Source organism: Phialemonium atrogriseum, assembly GCF_030411735.1.
Source record: "Phialemonium atrogriseum strain 8032-3 unplaced genomic scaffold QBC33scaffold_22, whole genome shotgun sequence".
NCBI classification, from domain to species: Eukaryota; Fungi; Ascomycota; class Sordariomycetes; order Cephalothecales; family Cephalothecaceae; genus Phialemonium; species Phialemonium atrogriseum.
This window is the reverse complement of record NW_026848159.1, coordinates 20,889-43,259: the sequence shown is the minus strand read 5'-3', so window position 1 is coordinate 43,259 and position 22,371 is coordinate 20,889. Positions and strand designations below refer to the sequence as shown.

The 22,371-nt window shown below is 55.9% G+C and overlaps 8 protein-coding genes across 8 annotated transcripts; 4 read left to right on the top strand and 4 right to left on the bottom strand.

The window, feature by feature from the left end:
- The first annotated feature begins 108 nt into the window (after positions 1 to 108).
- Positions 109 to 1,923, top strand: QBC33DRAFT_545811 (nineteen complex-related protein 2-domain-containing protein). The gene is made up of 2 exons (XM_060428603.1): positions 109 to 246; positions 319 to 1,923. The coding sequence occupies exons 1-2, from the start codon at positions 138 to 140 to the stop codon at positions 1,719 to 1,721; spliced, it is 1,512 nt and encodes a 503-aa protein (XP_060280944.1). The 5' UTR covers positions 109 to 137; the 3' UTR covers positions 1,722 to 1,923.
- Positions 1,804 to 3,420, bottom strand: QBC33DRAFT_545807 (uncharacterized protein). The gene is made up of 3 exons (XM_060428602.1): positions 3,176 to 3,420; positions 2,715 to 3,113; positions 1,804 to 2,643 (listed from the first exon to the last, which is right to left on the bottom strand). The coding sequence occupies exons 1-3, from the start codon at positions 3,338 to 3,340 to the stop codon at positions 2,005 to 2,007; spliced, it is 1,203 nt and encodes a 400-aa protein (XP_060280943.1). The 5' UTR covers positions 3,341 to 3,420; the 3' UTR covers positions 1,804 to 2,004.
- Positions 3,421 to 3,763: 343 nt separating this feature from the next.
- On the top strand, positions 3,764 to 5,897 carry QBC33DRAFT_181995 (uncharacterized protein). The gene is made up of 4 exons (XM_060422454.1): positions 3,764 to 4,091; positions 4,162 to 4,430; positions 4,485 to 4,626; positions 4,688 to 5,897. Exons 1-4 carry the CDS (start codon positions 3,967 to 3,969, stop codon positions 5,424 to 5,426), a joined length of 1,275 nt encoding a protein of 424 aa, XP_060280942.1. The 5' UTR covers positions 3,764 to 3,966; the 3' UTR covers positions 5,427 to 5,897.
- A 216-nt stretch (positions 5,898 to 6,113) lies between these two features.
- On the bottom strand, positions 6,114 to 8,148 carry QBC33DRAFT_612790 (PTR2-domain-containing protein; the record flags this gene model as incomplete). Its single annotated transcript, XM_060432510.1, has 4 exons — positions 6,114 to 6,271; positions 6,363 to 7,629; positions 7,699 to 7,960; positions 8,115 to 8,148. The coding sequence occupies 4 exons, from the start codon at positions 8,146 to 8,148 to the stop codon at positions 6,119 to 6,121; spliced, it is 1,716 nt and encodes a 571-aa protein (XP_060280941.1). The 3' UTR covers positions 6,114 to 6,118.
- A 2,064-nt stretch (positions 8,149 to 10,212) lies between these two features.
- Positions 10,213 to 11,542, top strand: QBC33DRAFT_594161 (kinase-like domain-containing protein; the record flags this gene model as incomplete). The annotated part of the gene is made up of 3 exons (XM_060431775.1): positions 10,213 to 10,423; positions 10,496 to 11,189; positions 11,265 to 11,542. 3 exons carry the CDS (start codon positions 10,213 to 10,215, stop codon positions 11,533 to 11,535), a joined length of 1,176 nt encoding a protein of 391 aa, XP_060280940.1. The 3' UTR covers positions 11,536 to 11,542.
- A 1,712-nt stretch (positions 11,543 to 13,254) lies between these two features.
- On the top strand, positions 13,255 to 14,051 carry QBC33DRAFT_517326 (uncharacterized protein; the record flags this gene model as incomplete). The annotated part of the gene is made up of 3 exons (XM_060426183.1): positions 13,255 to 13,635; positions 13,854 to 13,871; positions 13,974 to 14,051. The coding sequence occupies 3 exons, from the start codon at positions 13,255 to 13,257 to the stop codon at positions 14,049 to 14,051; spliced, it is 477 nt and encodes a 158-aa protein (XP_060280939.1).
- A 3,085-nt stretch (positions 14,052 to 17,136) lies between these two features.
- Positions 17,137 to 19,320, bottom strand: QBC33DRAFT_476839 (glycoside hydrolase). The gene is made up of 2 exons (XM_060425264.1): positions 17,675 to 19,320; positions 17,137 to 17,597 (listed from the first exon to the last, which is right to left on the bottom strand). Exons 1-2 carry the CDS (start codon positions 19,265 to 19,267, stop codon positions 17,478 to 17,480), a joined length of 1,713 nt encoding a protein of 570 aa, XP_060280938.1. The 5' UTR covers positions 19,268 to 19,320; the 3' UTR covers positions 17,137 to 17,477.
- Positions 19,321 to 20,120: 800 nt separating this feature from the next.
- QBC33DRAFT_594154 (uncharacterized protein) lies at positions 20,121 to 21,557 on the bottom strand (the record flags this gene model as incomplete). The annotated part of the gene is made up of 1 exon (XM_060431774.1): positions 20,121 to 21,557. One exon carries the CDS (start codon positions 21,555 to 21,557, stop codon positions 20,121 to 20,123), a length of 1,437 nt encoding a protein of 478 aa, XP_060280937.1.
- Positions 21,558 to 22,371: the final 814 nt, after the last annotated feature.

Genomic DNA, 22,371 nt, shown 5'->3' with positions numbered 1-22,371 from the left:
GAGGCAGGTAAGGCGGCAGGGAGGGGCATCACGTGGTGATAAGATAAGCACATGGAAAACTAGCACTTGAATGTAGGTCGGCAGGTATCCACTTCATTGCACTCAAACCATAGGTATCAACGCACTTCTTGTTCACCATGAGTGCATTCGGTGCGAAGCGGAAACCGCGCATAATACAGACCCTTGATGATGATGAGGTGGACAAGGGGCTTTCGCTCGGCATAGAAGAAGAGCAGAAGCAAGAACGTGAGTCCTGCCAAACACCCACTTCCAGTCGCCTTGCTGATCTGAGCAAGTTGGCTAATCCGCCGCTGTCAGAGCCCCAAGGCCCCATAAAGTTTGGGCGCCGGCCGATCAAGTCCTCCTCGCTACGGAAGAGCATCAACTTCAACGATGACGACGCGGACGCGGACGGCGAAGGCGGCGCACCGGCCTCCGATGCGGCGGCGGCCGGTAGAGAAGACACTGGAGTCCCGATTGTAATACGACCATCGATCGCGCGATCCGGCTCGATGAGGCAAAAGAAGAAGTCGTCCTCATCAAGGCTCTCCTTCGGGCCGGGGGAGAGCACCGACGACGATGTCGGGGCGGCGCCCACGCCGAAGAAGACGACGCTGGGGAAGAAGGCCCTCGAGAACAACGCCATCAAGAAGTCGTCGTCGCTGCAGAACCTCCCGACCCGATTCCTGGGGGGCGAAGAAGACCGCCCCCGGTACAGCAAGGAGTACCTCGACGAGCTGCAGAGCTCCACGCCCAACACCCCGGACAACCTCGCCTCCCTGCGCATCGCCGACGACGAAGAAGACGTCGAGATGTCCCTCGACCCCTCCGAACTCGACGGCGCGACGGTCGTCCAGTCCAGCAGCACCGACGCCGTCGCGGTGGCCCCCTCCCGGCAGCCCGCCGCCACGGTCCTGACGGAGGGCCAGATCCGCGAGAAGAAGGAGCGGCGGGCGCGGCTGGCGCGCGAGGCCGACTTCATATCGCTCGACGACGGCGACGACGACGGAGACAACGAAGACGGGTCGGACGCGGAGACGGGAGCCACCACCGTGTCGGTGCAGTTCAGCAAGAAGAAGGCCGAGTCGCGGCTCATGGCCGAGGACGAGGACCTGGGCGAGGGGTACGACGAGTTCGTCGAGGACGGCGGGCTGTCGGTGGGGCGGCAGGCGGAGCGCGAGGCGCGGCGGCGGCAGAGGCGCGAGATGGCGGAGCTGATCCACGCGGCCGAGGAGGGGTCCGACGCCGAGAGCGACGGCAGCGAGGCCGAGCGGCGGGCGGCGTACGAAGCGGCGCAGCGGAGGGCGGGGATGGATGGGCTGCGGAGGGCGGACGATGACGATGACGGCGGGGATGGCGTCAACGTCATACCTAGGATGAGGCCGCTGCCGGACCTGGAGGACTGTCTTCTGCGCATGAGGGGCCTTGTGCAGGGCCTCGAGGACGAGGTGACGCGGAAGAGGGCCCGGATCGCGGAGATGAGGAAGGAGAAGGAGGAGATACTCCGGCGCGAGAGGGAGGTGCAGGAGGTCCTCGACCGCGCCGGCGCCAAGTACCAGTCCCTGGCTGGGGCGCCTGCGTCGGATGTGGCGAGGATGGCTACCCAGTCCCCCCTCCGGCCGATACCGCCCGGGTTGGCGGGCGACTTGCCTGTCGAGAGAGGCCTGGAGAGCTTTGGGACGACTCCGACGAGGCGGCTCGATGACGAGGAGATGGGTTGAGGGGACCATCCGGGATGGCTTTGTACGGGATGTAGATCGTGCACGATAGTGTAGGAATATATATGCCATGATGAGTGGTATGAATGCGACATTGCAGTGTCACTGGGATGCCAAGCCTTCAGAGAGAAGGGACAAGTTTGTCTACCTAAATCTGGTGATGTGCTGCCGATGGGACGCCATATAGAAATACAACATTACTGATGCTACATACATGAACCCGAAACACTGGTATGTCCGCAATGCAAAAGAAAAAGAGAAAGAAAGCCGGGGAAAACATCCCCCATTACTTCGCCCGACTCACACCAGCGCCGATGACGCCCGGCAGCGTCTCCTCGCCGACGTTGAAGAGCAGGCTAATGGCAAAGGAGAGGACGCCCACGATGGTGACGGTGAAGCCCGCGATGAGCCAGAAGGGCGAGCTGATGTCCTTCTTCTGGCACATGTTGCCCCCCCAAAAGATGGTCTTGTTGCCGGGCCTGCCTTCCCCGGGGGGCAGGATCTGCCTCTGGCACTGGCAGGCGAAGCAGACGAGCTTGGTCCTGGGGTCGCTGGCGTACTTGTCCACGCAGGCGCCGTGGCCCGAGCACCCCTTGGTGCGCGCGTCGCAGCTGTTCTGCGACTGGAAGCACTGCGGGATGCGGGAGCCGGGCTCGTCCTGGGCGAAGGGGAAGGGGCCGGCGCCGGCCGGAGACGAGGCAGGCCGAGTGGTTTCGCTGCTCGAGCTGCTGTCGGAGAGAACCGTCTCGGCTGAGTCGCGCCGCCGGAGGTCGCTGGGCCCCGAGGGCTTCGCGGCCCAGGAGGAGGCGCCCGTGGAGCGGCTGGACTCGGGTAGCAGGACGAGGGCGGCTTCGACCTCGCCGTTAGAGACGAACAAGGCGAGGCGGTTTAGATTGGAGACGAGGGTGTCGATAGTGCCGGGGGCCTAGCGGGGTTTGTCAGTGTCGGCGGCTTGAGGGCCGAGCCTGCGCTGCTGTGGGACGGGGCCTAAAATACCTTGCGAACGTCGAACGCCACGACCACGGACGCGCTCTGCCAGCAGGAGTCATCGTTGGGGTTCACGGCGGAGGCCAAGGTGCAGCCTTCTTGACTTGAAACTCCGGCAGCGTGGAAGTCGCGAATGAGGAGGCGGTTGGCAGCCGATGATGGGGGGTCCGAGACGAAGAAAGCAGGCTGTTGCTGCGTCTTGGCGAGGGCTTCCCTCAAAGGCCTCGCGTTTTCCGCGGTAATGCCCTCCAACACGACGACCAATTGCGCGGGTTCCACCTCATCTGTCGTGGCTCCGAATAGCGGCGCTCGACTCTTTCCGAACTTGTTGATGTGTGATATCGCCGTCTCTTCGTCGATGGTGTTTGGAATGTCGCCTAGAGCGCTGCCATATCTGTCTCTTGATGTCTAATAACCGTAAGCTTGACTGGCACCCGTTGAGCTATCTCATACACGGTTGGTGGTCTTACCCTCCGCAGCAGGATGTGGCGAGCGATCTCTTTTGGCATCCGTGGGTGTGCATCCCCGGAGCTTGGGATATCCGTTCCAAAGAGATAGACGTCGGCGGTCTCCGGTGTCGCAGCGATGGTGAGACCAGCAAGAGCTGCTGAGACGAGGCCGGTTAGAAGCTTCATCTTGGGAGAAGTTGCCAGAGCTGAAGCGTGGCCGTTGGAAGAGATGGTTGTGCCGTGATACCTAGCCGGGCAGCTTGAACGGAGCTGATGTCGGGTCGGGTCCATACCTGGACCCACCGACGTTGGTTCCGCGAAAACATTCGGCCGTTACCCGGCAAGCTGTACAATAAATTAGGTTACCATCTGTTAGACAACGGCTGCCAGGGATATCTTCCTCGGGGCATGAGTACCAGGATTGATGTTATCCTAGGTATATCAAGCTGGGTTGCTTTGTTGAAGATTTTGAGAGCCAACCGTCTCTCCATACACTTCCTCTGGTGTTTTGTTCACCGACTAGGACTTTGTATTTCGTACCCTGGGGCGGTCCGCGCTAGTTGACGAGGTACCTAGCGATAAGATAAAGAAGACCCCGTCACAACGGTCGTGGCTAAGAAATATCTCCGGACGGCTTAACTCGACCCCTGGACCATCCAACAACCACCACACTTTCAACAACCCCGACCAAGCCCCGTATTGCTACTAGTATACCATTGAAGGCGACGATTGTCGCGGGCAGCCGAAAAGACTTTCAAGGCATCGTTAGCCTCGCCGGCCGCCTTTTGGCGGGCCTCTAATCTACGTTCACCATGTGGCGCCTCTTTCGGCCAGCAAGGACAATATTCCCCTCCTCACGGGTTGCTTCACACATCCATAAGGGCCAGACAGTCGCACTCCACAGAGTTAGATTTAGCAGACCTCGTGTCAGGCTAAGGTACGTCCTCCGCGCCTTGTCGTTATCCTCTTGTCCTCTTGCGGCGCATCGCTAACTTTTGCCTTCGCAGGAACATCCTCGTCAGCGGCGCCGTCGTGTTCGGATGCTATGCGCTTTATAGCTCGGTAGTGATATCCCCGTTGATAAAATGGGTGGATGATCACGAGGATGAGTTGTCGGCCGAGGAGCGGAAGGAAATGGATGAGTTGGAGCCACTTTTCGTCGCCTTCCCGTTCACTATCAAGGCTGTCCAGCCTCTCCCGTACGCCGGCACAGACCCAGAATGGACCGAGTTTGTGAAGCTGTCAAAAGACGACAAGCTACAACGCAGGATACGGTGTAAGTTCGGAAAGCTTTCCTGCCAGGGCGCCATGTACTAATCGTGGCTTGCAGTTAGTCTTGCGCATATCGTCCGATCGGTCGCCCAAAACAGCGCCATGCTCACGGCGAAGTGCGGAAAAGACATGAAAGTCAAGAAATTCTGGATAGACATGGACTTCCCGTACAGACCACCTACGGAATATGAGCGCTCTGGGTATGTCTTGGTTGTTAGTGGGCGTCATTTGTGCCGCTGATTGGAGGCTAATGGTCGGTAGTCTTCTGGTTACAGACGATACAATCGAATGGGCCACCCGATCAGTTGACTCCTCGACAGTCTTCCGAACGAACCGAATTCTCTGGCCCTCGCCCCTGTTTCTATCAACGTGGGCTTTCGCCGGTACCCTTCTAAAGCAGAACGTGCTCGACGTAGCAAGGATGTTTGGGTATGAGCCGAAAACACCCACGATCTTTCCCCCTGCGCAGAATCCTCCTGGAACTCCTGTAAATCCAGCGAACCCGCCTCCGCTGCCGCCTTCGCACCACCCGGAAATACAAAAGGCGATTCAACGGATTAGGCAGCAGGCTACACCGCGGCCCGAGGAAGTAAAAGACCCCCGTGCAATGGCAACGCAGAGCCGACAGATACCGGACGCGAACCCCTCGGCGGTGCCATCGGCCGGACCAGCCGATGCCGAAGGCAAAGGTGGCGAGTCAGGCAAGCGGACTGCGCCGGAGGAGCTGTTCCCTGGCCACGACACGATACGGTCGCTGACGTCCAAGCCGTGGCGGGAATTCAGGCAGAAACTGTCGCAGACATATAAGCCACGCCGGGAGCAGCCCCCCCGCGGCGCCGTCCTGGTGTCGGGCCTGGTGGAGTTGGACACGAGCAAGGCATCGATCGTCATCGACGTGTTTGCGTGGTACAACCCCAAGACGAGGCGGTTTGACGGGAAGTCCATGTGGATGGGTCTGAGGAAGGTGCAGATGAAGACGCAGTCGCCGCTACGGAGGTGATAGCACGCAAAACACCCCCCTTCTCCCTGGCCCGGGGCGTTGTCGTGCTAGATCGTCTCGGCGCCCGCTGGGCCTCATCTCTTCTCACAGACACGTCAAGAGGAATGCATGGATCGGCGTTATTAAAAGGTATTACAGGTGTGGCATCATTGTTTGGTGGGCGTAAGCAGGGTTCAGGTTTGACACTGATACCATAGAGAGACAGCGTTAGCAAACAGGCTTAGCATCGTCGCCCGCATTTGTACTGGCTTGTTCGATCAAGTACATATCATGAAATCTATCATAAAATCTATCATGATCACGCTTCCCGGGTATGCCTGTCTGTTCTGCTGATTTGCGGTATACCTAGCTCAGAGGCGGAAGTCAGCTCGGGCATATCCGTCCCCGAGCTGACTGGCGAACTGAATGGGGATTGGACACCAATGCAAGACACCGATGCGAATCCGAGTGTGACTCATAAGGCGACATACGGTCTGTACTTGGATTCCTAGATTCAAATACCTGAGCACCCCAATTCAACGAAACACATCGCAGTCCCTCCACTTGGCATACGCAGTCTTGAGCTACATTTGGCCTCGGAAAACACAACTATCGCGAGACTTACACCGGGATATCAACCTACAACCTATGACTGAAAGCGCCACGGCTCAACTGGCCGGAACAATTCGTCCCCAAGCTTAGAACCCCCCTTCTCAGACCTTCTTCTCTCCCTCTCCTGGAATGATCGGCTCGTTGTCCGAGTCCTCCTCGTACGTCATGAACTTATCCTCGTTGATGCCGCGATGGCGCCAGTAGAAGATGGCCGTCTGGACGAACAAGGCAATGGAAGGGCCGGCCCAGACCCACTGTGGAGGGACAAAATGAGTCAGCAAAAGAGGGAGATAACTAGACGTGGCAAAGGAGAAGGGGGTTGGGGGGGGTTGTCACGACACTCACCACCAAATGGGGGTCCTTGACGGCGGGGATGAGGATCTCGCTCAGGGCGCTGGACAGCGCGGTGGTGAAGAGGAAGAGGGCGATGACGAGCGACTTGAGGTTGGGGGGCGCGCGGGCGTAGGCCATCTCGTAGGCGGTGACGTTGCAGAACAGCTCCGACAGGGCGCCGAGGACGACGTTGGGCACCTGCCACCAGATGGAGATGGGCGAGACGCCGTCGCAGGTCGAGGCGGCGTAGCCGCACGGCGACGTCTCGTAGACGCGGTACTGCACCACGGCGCCGACGACGCCCGACGCGGCGGCCAGCAGGAAGCCAAAGGCCATGCGGTTGATGCGGCCGAAGCGCACGCGCCGCCGGTTCAGGAACGGGTACACGACGTGGCTGAGGATGGGCCCCGAGATGATGATGGTCAGCGGGTTGAAGTTGCCGAGGAGGTCGTTGGGCGCCCCGTTGCTGGTCATGGCGGCGCCCTGGTTGGAGCCCACGGCCCCGATGCCGCCGTCGCTGAGGTTGTAGACGGGGAAGTAGAGGAAGATCTGGCACGCCTGGTAGGTGCGCTTGACGTCGAGCACCAGCTTGTCGGACCAGGTGACCTCGATCCCTTGCCCGCGCAGGACGGAGGGCCGCGCCTTCTCCCAGAAGTCCTTGGCCAGGATGTTCCCGTTGTTCTTCCTCAGGGCCATGGCGGTGATCTTGAAGAAGTCGGTCAACTCGGAGCCCATGGGCGGCTTCTTGACGGTCCTCTTGTACATCCACCACAGGAGGATCGGGAGCAGGAAATACACAATGCCCGGAAGCAGGAATGCCATCCAGAAGCCGACGTACTTCTCGGCATACGTCGTGGCGAGCATGAAGAAGGCGCCGATGTTGATGCACGAGTAGAAGATCAGCAGGATCCGGTTGATGGTCGTCTCGGGGTCGACGATGACCCTCTCTCCGGACTTGAGCGTCTTGACGTACTCGCGCTGCCGCGTGTACTGGTCGATGACGATGGGCGTGACGTTGGGCTTGAAGATGCCCGCGCCGATGGCCAGCAGGAAGAAGCTGATCATGAAGGGCGCGACGCCGTTCCCGGCCTTGAGCACCGCCGGCGCCGCCCCGCCGATCAGGATGACGTGCGCAACGCCGCCGATCAGGACGCCCCAGACGATTGTCTTGTACCGGCCGAGCTTGGTGTCGGCCAGCCAGGCGCCGAAGATGGGGATCACATAGGCCAGGAACGTGAACAGGATGCCGAGGGCCGAGGCGAATTGAAGGCCTTTATTCCTGTCGTTGGGGGATTTCCCGTCAGTTTCGGGAGTTTCGCTCTTTCCAAAAGGCTGGAGGGGGACCTACAGAGCGCCAGCATGCCCGTTGGGGTTGCTCTTGGGAACGGCACCGCTCCCATTGCCTCCCTCGGGAAGCGGGAACTGCATGAAGTTGTTGAAGACGGTTTTGACGCCATAATATGATGCGCGCTCCGCGATCTCCACGACGCATAGCACGTACGAGACGTAAGGGATCGTGTCGGAGACTTTCCTCAGCGTCGAACGCTCCTCTTCTGTCGGGAGAACGTAGTCAGAGTCGGCCACGGCACCGACCGCAGAGTTGGTGGACGCTGTTTCGAGGTCAACTTTGGCGGCGACGGTGGCCTGTTTCTCCGAGTCTACGGGCACGACTTCGGTGACCGGCTCGGCGGCCTGCTTCGCTTGTTGGCCGATAGGGTTGTTGTCCGCTGGGTATAAGTCAGAAGGACCTCCTCGGTGCCACACTTAGAGGGGAGGGTATAGTGGGAGACTTGCCCATGATGGGGATCCTATCTTTCGACAGCTATCAGATATGGCGATCTTAGTTGTCTCGCAGCTGACGCGATGCAGATCAATGCAACGATGAGCCCAAGCATCGGAAAGGCCACGAGGTAGGATGTGCCTTTTCAATTATTGAACGTCCCGCCACAATGGAACGACATCAGCTACAAAGACAGGGTCGCCCAAATAGGGAATGTCCCGAAAGGGGGGATATATTGCACCATTCCGCGTCTCTACATCCCAAAAAGACGACAGAAACGACAGGTCAGGATTGGCATGCTTCTTCTCCATGGCTTCACGATCGACCACCCTTTCCAGAAGTTGGTGGCACCCTATCACAAGTTTACCTCTCCACAGCGCTTCTGTGGGGGGCAGCCGTTAAACGTGCCGGAGTGGGAGGACAGTGTGCAACCGGTTTGTCAGCGCAGAGAATATTGAATCTTTTCTTTTTGGAGGGTCAAGGGCCTCAAGGCAAAAGCAGGTCGCAATTTGTTGGGTCGGTCATCTCTTTAACTGTCGTGATTCCACGTACAGATGACCCCATACGGACCCTGATCGCCTTCCCCAATAAGGCACCGTGCACCTCGCTTGTTGGTTTGGGTTCGCAGCGACAGCGTATTGGAGACGCCCGACATGCAAGACGCATGAATATCTGTTGTTGATTAGGCGAGTGTGCCTGGGAGCGTCTAATTCCATCCTGGGTCATCGCCATCGATATCCATGTGGGTAATTGAAAACAGGGGTCGGAGAGCACCCATATCTGAGTGTTACTTGCTAGGCATGTTCCTTCTTCCGCTCGGCAGGCCCCGGATGTCCATCCCATGGTGGCATGCATGAGGATCAAGCCTGTTCAACCTCCCCAGAAATAAGGAAATCGGATATTCTCGCGCCCAGATTGGTCAAGGTGCAGACATACAGTCCTCGCGTCAAGGGATTGGCTTGCTGTCTTATTTGCCACAAAGTGTTTGGGGCAATTTTGAAACAGGAAGGTGCAACGATAAGAAGCAAGCCAAGAACGGTGTGACCCCCGCCAGCGGCATTGCGAAATATGGACGGCTATGGGCGTGCTCGACGGATGTTCCTTCAGTAGTCTGCCACCACACTTTCGTCTCGCATCCTGATTTAGCTACCTACTACCTAGGTAGCCAACCTGATCTCTCTACCCGCCATGCCGGCAACGACGCTGCGATTACCATTCTACGAAATATGCCAACTTTATGCAACTCTCCCCCCGCGGGACCAGTTTCACACCTACCTACCTAATTCAAAGGAGTTTACAGTACTGTTTCCGTATCCCACTCCTTTTGCCGCCATCTTGGTCCTACAGTGCCATGTAGTCTCGGCTGGCATGAAAAGTCATATAAATGGACCTTTTCCTATCTCCTCTCCTACTGTCTCCTATTCACCTTCCGCTCCCTCCCATCTCCTCCCTTTTCGTATATCCTCTCCCTCTTCCCTCTCTCTTATTCTCTTTTCCTTATTTCCACCACAGATATTCGCAATACTGTGTCCAAAACCCCCACGCCATAAATCCTCAGCCAAAGAAAGGCAGTCCCAGGGCTATAGATCCAGGCAACCTCATTGAAGCTGCCCCCTGGTTGGTCTGGTTCTAGGTGAATGCATATGCTTTCTAGGACTTAAGCCTCTCAGGAATCCATTGTCGTCCTGACTTAGGAGCTGTAGAAAGGTTATCCTCTCCCAACACTTGTGCATTGCCCCTGGATGGAGTAATATCACATCAGGTCCGAGCCAGGATATGGACAATGTCGGTATCTTAGCACCAGCTCCGGTAAAGGATTAGTCAGAGGAGTTGGCAATGTCGTAAACAATGTTACTGCTCTATGATAAGGAGATATCCTGAGACAAAATCTGGGGTCTTCTTGAATGTAAAAGGACAATGTCTAGCATGTAGGTAATTAATGCAGAATTTGGAGCTGCAGCGGGCCGACGCTCCTCCGCATCACAATTACATCTCTATTCTAAATTCTCGTCGACGCCAACATCAGCCCATGGCACCTATCAAATTCATACGAGATTCCATATAGGGCTACAACTATTCCTGATGGACCGTGGTGAGAGCACAGAGAGGGGCCCGCCTCCTCTAAAGCCCCCTCCTAGAGTTCTTAAGGTCAACCGCGCAAGCCCTGCAGCGAAATTTAACTCCAAGTTGATGAGAACTCTCGAGAGCTCTCTGAGGGAGAACCCAGAAACAGATCTCTTGAGCATTTTCCCGTCATCCTATGTTAAGGATCTAGTTCAATTGTCTACTACCAGTACGATATAGGATCATTTCCCTACCAATCAACAACCGCTTGTAGTTCTTTAGCTGACACAAACGGGTTTAGACCCCCGCGTAGCGAAGCATGTAAAGCGGCCAGCCCCCACTCCCAGAGACACACGCTCTCTATTGAAACCCACAGACGAACCTATTGTCATATCGCCGTTGTCGGATGAAGTCCAAGCCCTCCTAAACCAGATATTGGCTGAAGAAGTGAGCGGCGATGAAGATCAGGAAGAGAACGACGAGGAAGCCGATGCGCAAGACGAAGATGTCAAGGAGAGGAGCGAGAACGGAGGATTTACAGAAGCAATCCTAGAGCCTCTAGATCGTAGCGAAGTCATTTTTCAATATGCCTTTGGGTTTTCTAACATGGTTCTCCGAATTAGCGACAATATCGTCGCCAAAGTAATTCGAGAGGTCGACAACATAACTGAGCATTCATCTCTTGAATACTTGAGAGACAATGCGCCTGATATACCAGTTCCGCGACCCCTTGGTATGATCCAGATGGGACACTATCTGTTGCTATTTAGCAGCTATGTGCCTGGCGAAGACCTCGACAAGGTTTGGCCCAGGCTTGACGAATCACAGAAGCAAAGCATTAGTATGCAGATCGACGATATTTCCACAAAGCTTCGAGCCATCCCATACCCACTGGGCAAAGCTCTCGGTGGCGTCAATAGCGAGTGTTGCAAGGATGCGAGGCGGAGTATTCGTCGCAATGCACAGCCTGTTCTAAGCCTGAAGGACTTTGAAGAGTTTGTATTCTCAAACCCAACCTCTGGATCTCGGTTCTACATCTGATTCCTTAAGAACTTCATCCCCACTGATAGCCATGGAGTGAAATGTGTTTTCACGCACGGCGACCTCCGAACGGCGAATATCAGGGTTATGAAAGCAGACGACGGATGGAGGATCACGTGCATCATTGACTGGGACTTCAGCGGGTTCTACCCCGGGTATTGGGAGTCATTCAAGATTACAAACACAATGATGGCGTTTGAAGATTCCGACTGGTATCAACATCTCCCAAGGTCATTGTCGCCGCTAAACTTTGCGAACCGATGGCTGCTCGACCGGATCTGGGATCGGCTTGTTGCGTAGGCATGGCGGCCTAGAGCCTGTAAAAAGACAGATATACTTCAAGGTCAGATCTCCAATCCTAGGAACTGACATTAATGTTATGATCGGCGAGGCGCCGTCCACACACCTTAAGCCGCGGTTGCTCAAGGTTACATATTTTTTGTTTCTATTGTCAAGTAGGAAGGGAAACTCCGGATCTCCGCATCTGCTCAGGGCAAAGTCGACCATGTACATACACGAGTGGCCTATAAGCCACGCAGTCTCTTCCTTGAACTCTCGGTCTCCTCTGTAGGTGGATATCTTTGCATTGTCACCCTCAGGGCCACCGACTCCACACTCACCACCTTCCCATCAGGCCCGATGTTGAAGACGAACTGCTCCAGCGGCTGCGTCCACCCTCCTGCTGCCATGGTCCTTGGTTGTTTCCAGTCCCGTGGGATACAGTACCATCCGCCATCTTGATAAAGTAAACCTGGGCATTCGCCTCCATGTCACTGGGCCACGCTGAACCGAGTCAGGCCAACTTGGCATTGAGCCTTGGTACAATATATGCTTGTTTGCTGTATACTATGTATAGGGGACGATCTCCGCCAGCCTGGTTGCACAGGATCGATTTATTTGACGCAGGAAGTGAGGTAATATGAACTCAAGCTGGGGGTTCCGCTCGAGATGCAAGTACGCAGAAGCAGATAACCTCGGAATCGGGGAGGTTCAAACTCTTGATGGGTCTTGGCCCTCGAATCTCAGCTGATCATGTCCTCCAGGAAACTGTAACCACGGAATAACACTGGAGGACATGTAAATTAGACATAGAAAAGTGGTTGGGATCAAAATGGTAGCGGCGCGTCTAGGTTGGGATCTTGTCTGGTGAGTTAAGAGCATGTCTTTGATTGTCTCCTCTGCTCTTCTGCAAGCCTTTCTTACATGGTCAACCCAAATATGCTGCCACGACAAAAACACTAGGGCTGGAATATATTTATAACATTGCAGGGTCATATTGGAAAGGGGAGCTTTGTCGATCTAGGTTAAGGATACCGTTTGGCTGATTCCATGAAGTGATGATGTTTCTTTTCTTCTTTGCAAGGTTATAGTTGGGCGTCATGTAGTTGTTGGAGGTATTGTACATACATTCATGACATTACGAAGAGAGACATGAAGAATGGAGTGTTCAATTTTGAAGAGATTGAAATAGAGTGACCTCAGGGTATCGATGCCTTAAACCACTGTTCCATTACCCGCCTGTGCTAAGACCCGGTTAGGAGGTTTTACGCATGTTCACATACTGACGCAACAAGGGAATTGAGAGGTAATCTCAGGTGGCCAGGCTCTGATTCGGTAACACGGGCTGTCCTTTACACAACATGTTGTGCCTAACTCTGCCGTAAGTCAGTGTCTTCCATGCCCCTGAATAAACGGCCGTAATTCAGTGGCCATGAAGCCGACCCGGCCCTGAATCGGCGGAGAGCTTATACATTCATGTTGAAGCCACCCCTTGTAGAACTACTATATATACATATAGCTCCCTTCAGGAGTCCGATCAAAATGTGCCGCTTATGCTTCAGAAAGCTGATGACTATAAACCAGCTAGATCGAGGTAATCTAACTATTAATTAGTAGGCACTGGAAGAGTAGATACTTGACAAAATATCTACCCTCGTCAGCAGCCCAACCATCCAACACATCGAGTATCGGTCACCTAGTCCAGACGTGGCACCACCACCACACTCAACCCCCCACAAAATGTCATCCTCAACCTCTCGACCATCAGAGAGATCCGCGCCCGCCAACCCAGCCGCCGGCCCGCCCCCCGGTCCCAACAATAACCCGGGTTCGGACAGATCCGGTTCCGGTTCCGCCGGCGGCGGCGGCGGCGGCGGCGGCATTCCGGCTCCCAGTAGTTCGACTTCGGGTAATAGCGGCCCGGCTCCCCCCCAGGCCCTTGCTTTCCTCGTCAGCGACTCGACGACGTCCAGCGGGTCGCCCTCCAGCGTCGCGGCTTCTAATAACCGTGCACTTGTTGGTGGTCCTCGCGAGGGTGAGGGCGAAGGTGAGGGCGGCGGTGGGGGCCGGAGCGGGGGCGGTAGGGATGGCGAGAGCGAGGGGGAAGGCGGCGAAGGAGAGGTAGGGGTGGGGAGTGGTGGCGAGGGACAGGTGGGGACTGGGCATAGGCGGCGTGGACACCGACATAGGAGACATAGGAGGCATAGGAGGGAAAGAGAGGAGGGGGAGGTGTTGGGTTGTCACCCGGTATGCCATCATGCATATGTGGGGGAACCTCCTCGGAGGACTAGACAGAGGTACACGACCGTTACTGATGAGCCTGACTGCTGCAATCTCAGCTAGAGTTGAAGAATTGGGTACGGTCTGGTCACGGAAAGATAGGGGCATTGGCTTCAAGAAAGCAGCCTGTAATTATCGACCAATACTTATAGACTAATTAACATTTCAATATTATTCAGGAAGAAAAAGGTCCATGGCAATTGGCCGACCATAGCGAGAATGTACACATGAATCCCGTAAAGACAGGAAAGGAGTGAACATTGTTGCTGACCTGATTGTGGAAGGAGGCGTTAAACCAAGAATACGAGACCTTTCTTTCATTAACTCACAAGCTAGGTAGCCTCTTGTAGGGCGGGAAAGTGGAAGGCATGAAAAGGGCAAGTATACAGCCCCTGCGGTATTCCTTTTTAATTGTACATACGTGTGATGAGACATGGTAGAAGTGAGGTCGTTTAGATTTCTTTCTTATCTGTCCTGACCACTTCCCTTATAGAATAACACAACAGAAGTCGTCAGGCTCATATGTGGGCTTGCGCCTCGAGTGATGGCGACTTCCAGGCCTGGGCTTAATGTGCCTTGGACGACTCTCTCCTGGGGAATACTGGCGTATATGCGTGGTCTTGAGCCTCCCGCGACTATCCCTTGTGTACTGGATATCATATCTGATTTTAGACCCTGTGTGACCTCCCTTTGAAAGAGGCCGGCCTTCGCTTGTAGACCTACCCCTTGGGTGACCCTCATCTCCTGGAGAATTCTGGTTTCCATATGCCGGTTGAGGCATTGGAGGACTGTCCACTGGGTACTGATGGTCAACCCCTGGGCGGAGCTGACGATCATTTCTCGGTAACTGTTCATCATTCCTCGGTGTTGAGAAATACTGCTCGCCTCGGGCACTTGGGGTACGTTGTCTAGTTTCTGGAGAGTGCTCCCTGTCTCTTGGTCCCCGAGAACGCTCTCTCCTTTCCGGGGACGGTGAACGTTGTCTGTGACGCTGAGGTGACCCTTTCCTCTCGAAAGGGTGCCCTCTTGCCCACTCAGGCCGAGACTAAAAGCCAGTTAATAAAAGCCAGTTAGTAAGTTATCCCGTACCTTCAGGCTGTCGATGCGGCAGAGCGGGGCTGGGAAAATGGAGTAGGCGACCTGCCCAGTCAATCATACATGGTCGTAAATGTACTCGGCGGCTGGAGGGGGAGTTGGAACCCTGGGGGGAATAATAAAGGTTCGCTCGCCTTGTCGCGAGCTATTGCCTGTCTCCATGTTAAGTCAGACGATATTATCGACTTTATTGACTGTATCGATGGGGGGTGATCGCGGAGGGCTAGATGGGGGGTTTTCCTCCTGTGATGGACTTTCCAAGAATCCAGAGAGATATCCGAGTATCTAGGATCTGGATTCCGGTTTGAAATTAGAAGTAGATAACCACAGACTACATGAACTAAATCTGGTCGAGAACTGAGGAGGTGATTAGGTCTATAGAATAAGCGTTGCTTTGTGTTTCCCCAAGAAGGCCCTATGAGGTCACCTAGTTTCACACTGTCGGTTTCCATCTGGGGAACGCTGTGTCACAAAGTCCGAATTAGTTCTGTCCGCCTCAGAAATGAATGACACGCGGTTGAGGGGCTTCGTAGGCATTTACAGGTTTGTGTGACTCTTGTTCTCGGCGCCCATCCGCCTTGTGTTCAGTGATTGTCTATTATTAATTACCAAGTCATGTATGGCAGCTTAATCGCTGGATCAACAATCTAATCACACTTCTCACAAACTGTGCGTGATGGAGGGTCAAATGGGAATATTAGGACACATTGTACCAAATTGTTGATTTCAAAACCCCAGATTATGATATGCTAGGGACTAATTATCTTTCCAATCTGCTCTGCCATTAAGAAACCCTCATTTCAGCAACAGTCAGCCCCCTCCACTAGCTTTATTATCCACCCTCGAGTATTGTCCGATCGTCATCGCAACCCCCATCCTACATCAAGACGCAGCTGGGAAGGGGAACCATCACGACATCCTCCTTGGCAACCCGGCGTCCCGATCGGTGGCGCTCGGATCGTGGGGATTCGGTCTGGTTGGCCGGCGCATTCGAACTCGAGCCCGATCGAGAAGCAACGGCGGCGTTGCCACTGCAGCCTGGAACCTTGCATTTATTCTTGGGCTTTTTCTCTGGCATCGTAAGGGCGATGGCCCTGGGGTGGTGAGACTTATGAGACCTCTTCCGATGAGATGAGGAAGACTTTCCCGAGTGAGGAGCAGTGGCGTTGCTCTCGTTGTAGCCGGGTTCTTTGGATTTGTCGTGTGTATCATCAACGCTCTGAGACTTCTTCGCCTCAGGTGACGAGGGTTCTCCGGCTTGAGAACTCATGTTGTGTCGTTGACAGGGGGTTCTACGCCACCTGGTTATGTTCGATGGAGTGTTTGGGGCTATGATTTGATTGAAGATGGATGGCGCCAGAAGCTTGATGTTAAGGCCGGATATCGGTTGACTACTGTGAAGTACTAGATCGGAGGAATGGGCATGCTAGATTGGGGACACCTTGGGTGGCTTTTATAGTGCCTGCCGGAATGACTGTGAATTACATCTGAATATTCCAGTGAGTTTAAGGTGATTCCTAATTAGTGAACAAAGTCACCTCTGGATAATTATAACAGTGACAATAATTTCACAGCACAAGAGAAGTATGATAGGGGGACAAAGATTAGTCCACATATCCGGAGACTTTATAGGATTTGTAGGCTACTCACCTCCCTATGTGTCGTTGTTGCAATATACGTTCCCTTTGGAAGGTAATTAACAGACTTTATTGCTACCAACGTGGCATCCTAGAGATCGTTAGAGCAAGCAAGACATGTGAGATAACCAACACCCGACCATTAGCTCCCATTTTGTTATAGCTACCCCAAATCAGTGTTCATATTGGGCTTATTAGAATATCACAATCAGGGAGCAGCATAGCATTTGACTTGTCCATCCTCCGGGTCACGCGTTCTCGCCTCAACCAATAGGGAGATCATCATAACTTAGGTAAAGTGTTGGTTATTCAGAGCGGGATAATACGTTCTGGTGTATTGTGGCTACGAAACCTGCGACTTTCATCGAGCATCTCTCAGGCGGGCCCTCTCCAGTATTACACCGGAAGTGAATTTAGAGGGGTGCAAGCATCTCTGTCCACATGATGAGGTTTCGGTTGCTAGTAGCGAGTCATCGACAACGGACGAGGACTACGAGAATGACGATCCTTGGAGGTTGTGGTTTAAGGTGATGGGAGATGGGTGTCGCCTCACTTCACTCCCTCAACTCTCGTTGCCATAGAGTTGAATAATTAGTTGAACTAATGGGATTGATAGCCCAGTTGGTGTTGGGCAGACTGCCATTGTTCTCTAGATAGATGATAAACGCGAGTATTTGTCTGTACAGGGTATCAACACCACCGCCCGGGATGCGAACCAACGCCATACGCCATGCACCATGCGCCATGCAATGCCATGATTCCCTCCGTGGCCTTGCAACAATCACAGGCTACCCGTTGGCCTAAAAAAGGAAGAAGAAAAGGAAGAAAAAGGAACGATGGCACGATTCGGCTCCCAGTTATGGTCCTCGAGGACCAAGTGTCAAACCCTGACCCAGGGCTTCATCAACTTGGGCAAAGTGTTAAAAGTGCTGTCATCGCTGAAACTGGCTGTCATTTCGGGCGCCTGAAGGGATGGGCCTCAGTATTGAGGACAAACTCGTCGAGGCTGATCAGCCAAGGGGGTGAGAACATCAAGTAGAAGTACTTCAATGTCTCAGACAACCAGAAACTCTAACCACCTAAGTCAGCCGCTGATCCTCACAACCGCGCATCGCAACCGCGCAAGAATGGAAATGGGAAAAGCTCACCTGCATTGAATCCGTCTTCATCGTCCGGCCCGTGGCCGTGACATTGGCGATCTCCGAGTTGGCGTACTCCGTCTCCGTCGCATTGACGACGGACTCGAACATGCGCCAGGCGATGTCCTGCAGGTCATCATCACCAGTCATGCGGTACAGCAGGAACACGCTCTCGATGGCCTCGGGCCGCAGCAGATACCTCGGGTCCTCGGCGCCGGTGAACCCCTTGGGGAGCGACGCGTCGCCCTCCCTCTGCCACCTCGCCTCGTCCCAGGGGCACGGCCCGTCCAGCGAGTCGCAGGGCACCATGGCGAACTGCTCCGGCATCACGCCCGTCGGGAACGCGCCGTACGCCCACGCGCAGCCCCGCGCCAGGCGGCCGCCGATGCCGACGTGGTCGTCGATCCCGAACAGCTTCCCGCCCAGGCCGAACAGGCCCCCCGCGAAGCACCCGAGGTGCTGGCCCCGCGGCAGGCCGCCCACCTTCCCGGCGAAGACGGACGCGTCGCCGGCGAACAGCACGTCCTCGCCGCCGGGCAGCATCGGACGGAAGAGCAGGTGCTCCACCGCGGCGTCCATGGCCCGCCGGTACAGCGTCTCGTACGTGCCGCCGCCGTCCAGGCCGCCCAGCAGCGCGTGCATCTTGGGCAGGTACTCGTACAGCGAGTCGCAGTCGGCGCCGAGGGAGAAGGTGGTGTCGCCGGCGGCGTCGGGCGACGCGGCGCCAGCGCGGAAGTCGACGGCGCGCGGCCACAGGCCCGGCACGAGGGTGCGGTTCTGCGTCGCGGCCAGGAACTGCGTCACGCGGTCGACGGCGTCGAAGAACTTGGCGTCGCCCGTCAGCTGGGCCAGGCGCGTGAACTCGAGCGACAGCGACGTGGGGCCCGCGGCCGGGTCCGCGTCGCCGGCCACCTGGGCGCCGCTCTTGGCGTCGGCGAAGCTGAAGTCCACCGCCGGCAGGCGGTTGGGCGTGTCGAAGGCCATGTACAGCATCTCGCCCAGCTCCGTCGCCTTCTGCAGCAGGGCCGGCTCGCCGCTGAGGTCGTAGGCGCTGAGGAGGCCGCCCAGGTGGCGGATCGTCGTCTCGAACAGGCTGATGCTCGTGTACGTCGTGTTCGCCCAGTCCAGGCGCGCGACGGCGGCGGCGGCGGCGTAGAACTCGCCGTGCAGGCCCATGATCCACAGCGTGTCGAGCGCGTCCACCATGGTCACGCCCCAGCCGCCGTAGGTGGTCGTCGAGCCGCCGCTGACTGGAAGTAGCTCGTCGTCGCCCCACGCGTATTTCTTGTAGCTCCTCCAGCACCGGAGGAAGACGTCGCGGACGGCGCGCTGGCGGGCGCGGGCTGTAGGGTCTCGCCGGCCGCGAGGAAAGTCGTACTGCACGCGGGGCAGCCGCAGCGGTGCACCGGTAGGGAGGGGCTTGATCGAGGAGACCGGGTGGGCTTGTGGTACACCGGTCCAGTTGAAGCTGCTGGCTTGGAATCGGACTTCGGACCGCTCATCAGGCATCAGAAGGAACAGGAGGCTGAGCAGCATTAGGGTGACAATGACGAGGAAAGGTCCTGGCCGGCGAAGGATCGCCATTGTCCTCGATGGCGTCATAGCCAGCGGTCACCTTTGATTGAGGTGCAGCATCGCGTCCATGTCGGTTGTGGTCGAATGGCGGGAGGAGTGGGAAGGGTTCGCTGATCGACAGGGTCCTCATCTGGGGGTGGGGCACTGAATGCGCTAACGATAGGGAACGTGACACTGATTGGCGGATGCGTTCTACAATCCGGGTCTCGGCTCTGTCCCTGATCCATGTCCTAAGATCTTCCCGTCCCGCTGAGGTCCTGGTACAGTACATACCTAACCCCCACCAAACCGGGCTGCCTTCAGGTGAGACCGAGAGGAGGTGGCAATAGTTGGTTCTGGTATAGCTATACCATGCCAATGCCTTGCGTATTATCAACGCTTCCCGGTCTGACACCCCAAATAAAGTAAAGCAAAAACATGGTGGCGTGAATCGGACGCCTGCATCTAGGTGGTGCCCAGAGGTGGCTGTCATAGGTGTCTCTACTCTCTATCAACATCACATCCGATTACACGCCCGTCCGTGATTGATACGCCATGCCATTTATCTTCCCCCTTGTCCTGTGCAACCGACAAGGGGTATAGTATGGAACCTAAGGTACCTCTAGGTACCCAAGTTCCCCAGACCAAAAGGGTCAGTGAGTGGGCGAGTTGAAGGTAAAATCATGCTCAGTATGGAAAATGTGAAATGATAATGATCTGGAAGTGACCGAAATACTGGCAAGCAAATCCCATACGTCCAATAGAAAAGCTAAAATGCAACACAAAACAAAGAGCCCTGCATAATTTCCATGGGCCAGTCTTGTTACCACCTTTCAATCTGCTCCTGATAACGAGATGTTTCCAAACCCTCAAGCACCCCTCTTCTCTATCCAAGATCCAATTACCCCATGACGCCCTGCAGGGGATTGGTATATGTATGCCCTAGGATATACGCCTCCGCGGTGCTGCGTCGACCGCCCTCCCCCTCAAACATGGCCGTTGTCTCATCGTTTGACAGCTTGGTCTCGACCTCGGCGCCAGACGGATCCCTCACCTCTATCCGGTCACCGCCCAGCATCGCGACCGAACCGCGAAAGATGTCGAGGCCCTCGGCCCAGGTGCCGCTGAGCAGGTGGATGGCGTCGATGTGAAACCCCTCCAGCGGCGCGCCGAGATTGGCGATGAATAGCGCCAGCTCGCCGAGGTGCAGCGACATGTTTGACAGGGACACTCGCCGGAGGTTCTTCCACTGCCGGCGGGTGAGGATCGGGCCCATGCTGAACAGGAGTGGGAGGGTGTCGAATTCGCAGTCGAAGCTGAGAGATATGCTTTCGAGGCTGTCGGTGTCGAGAATTGCGTTCAGGAGGCTGCATATGTGGTGGACATAGCTGCGATTTGGCAGCTCGTCCCACATAAAGTCGAGGTTGACGGCCCTCAGCCCCTGCAACGCGCTCGTGATCTTGGAGGTCTCCAGCTCAGGTAGGTCCTCTCCCAGCGCCAGATACGTGCTGATCTTGAGCTCCGAAAGCGAGACACCGGCCTTGTGGACGGCCAGGGGCAACGTGATGAACAGGTCCCCGACTCGCGGCCCACACAGCTGGAATCGGGCCTGCTCCCGGCTGAGCGGGTACGCCATCACCTCGCATTGCTCCTCCAGGTCCTCCATGCGAAAGAGGAAGTCCTTCTCCTGGCGCTGCGTCAGCTCCGTCTTGCCCTGGAACGCCAAGGTCCTGGCGCACGGCATCCTCGCCATGGCGGCACCGACGGCGTGGATAAAGGTGCCGTTCTCTAACATCCCCGCTTGGTTCAGATAACGACTCCCGTACTTGTCGAAGGCGACATTCAGCAGATCCTGGTACTGCTGGTCCTCCTCGGGGGATAGGTTCTCCGGCGTGTCGGGCCCCGCATTCTTCCACGAGTCGATGATGGCGTCTGCCCTGCTCACGGCGGCCTCGCCCCTCTGCCGGGAGACGCCGGGCGGGAGGTAGGAGTGCGATATCAGCCACAGCAGGGTCCTCTTCTCTCTCTCCACCCGCTCCGCGTTGGTGCTGGTGAAGTCGGCGATCTCGAAGGCGAGCGTGGCGTCGTAGTAGGTCAGCTGGATGGCCACCTCGCGCACGCCCTCCCGGATGGCCGGGTGCTGCGAGATCCTGTCGAGCCTCCGGAGCGATGCGGATTGCGGCTCGACGCGGACGAGCGGGATGAGGAAGCGCGAGCTGTTGGCTTCGAATCGGCGGCAGGTGAGGCGGGCGCTCTGTATGTCTGCCGTGTTCTTCAGATGGCTGAATGTTGCCGTCAGTAGCTCGTTGGGCATATCTAAAGCACCCGCTGGCCTCATCTTGTTGGTTGGGATGGCTTGTTGGCTTCTCTCTGGTTTCTCGTTATCTTCCGTTGGAAATGCTCCCTACGTGAGTGATGGATAGGAAGGGAGGAAGATGTCTGGGGAAGCAAAGGCAAGTCTGAACTCTGGGACTTAATTGCTAGAAGTGCTTGAGGTGCAAGCCAGCCGCCAGACAGTCCATTTAGTGTGACTCAAGCTGGCAGAGGATCGGGAAGGGACGACTGGTCCAATGGCCATGACGCTGTGGCCTTACCCCTGACACTCACAGCCCCTTGGCATAGAAAGGGGTTGTGGCATGAGCATAGCTTGCTCAAGCTGCCCGCTCTCTTGGGCTGCCATGATAAGGCGGGGTGCTTGGAATTCATGGAAACAGGGGGTTCCACGAAAGGGTGGTGTAGCAGTCGTCTGTGTATGACGAGACTGCGATTATGTGACTGTAAACAAATCTGTGTTCAACGCAAACAAGAAAGTCCATGCCACCATAGCCATGCAATGGGAATGATGATGCATTTATTGAGAAACTTCTTTAGCTGGGGAAAGCATTGTGGGAGGAGGAGGGGCACAAAGGGGGCACAAAGGGGGCACAAAGGGGGCACAAAGGGGGCACATTAGGTAACGTAACCGCCTAGTCATGACCCACAGCACAGGCGAAACGCAGAACTCCAAACCACAGGTCCCCCCTAATAACCTTGTTTCTTCAGAAGCCCTCATAATTGCCTAGCTGCAGCGTCCGAGTAACCAGAGTGATTCCTTGGTGGAATGGAAGCTGTTACGCATTATTCAGTCTAGACGTCACACCGTCTGAAGTCTT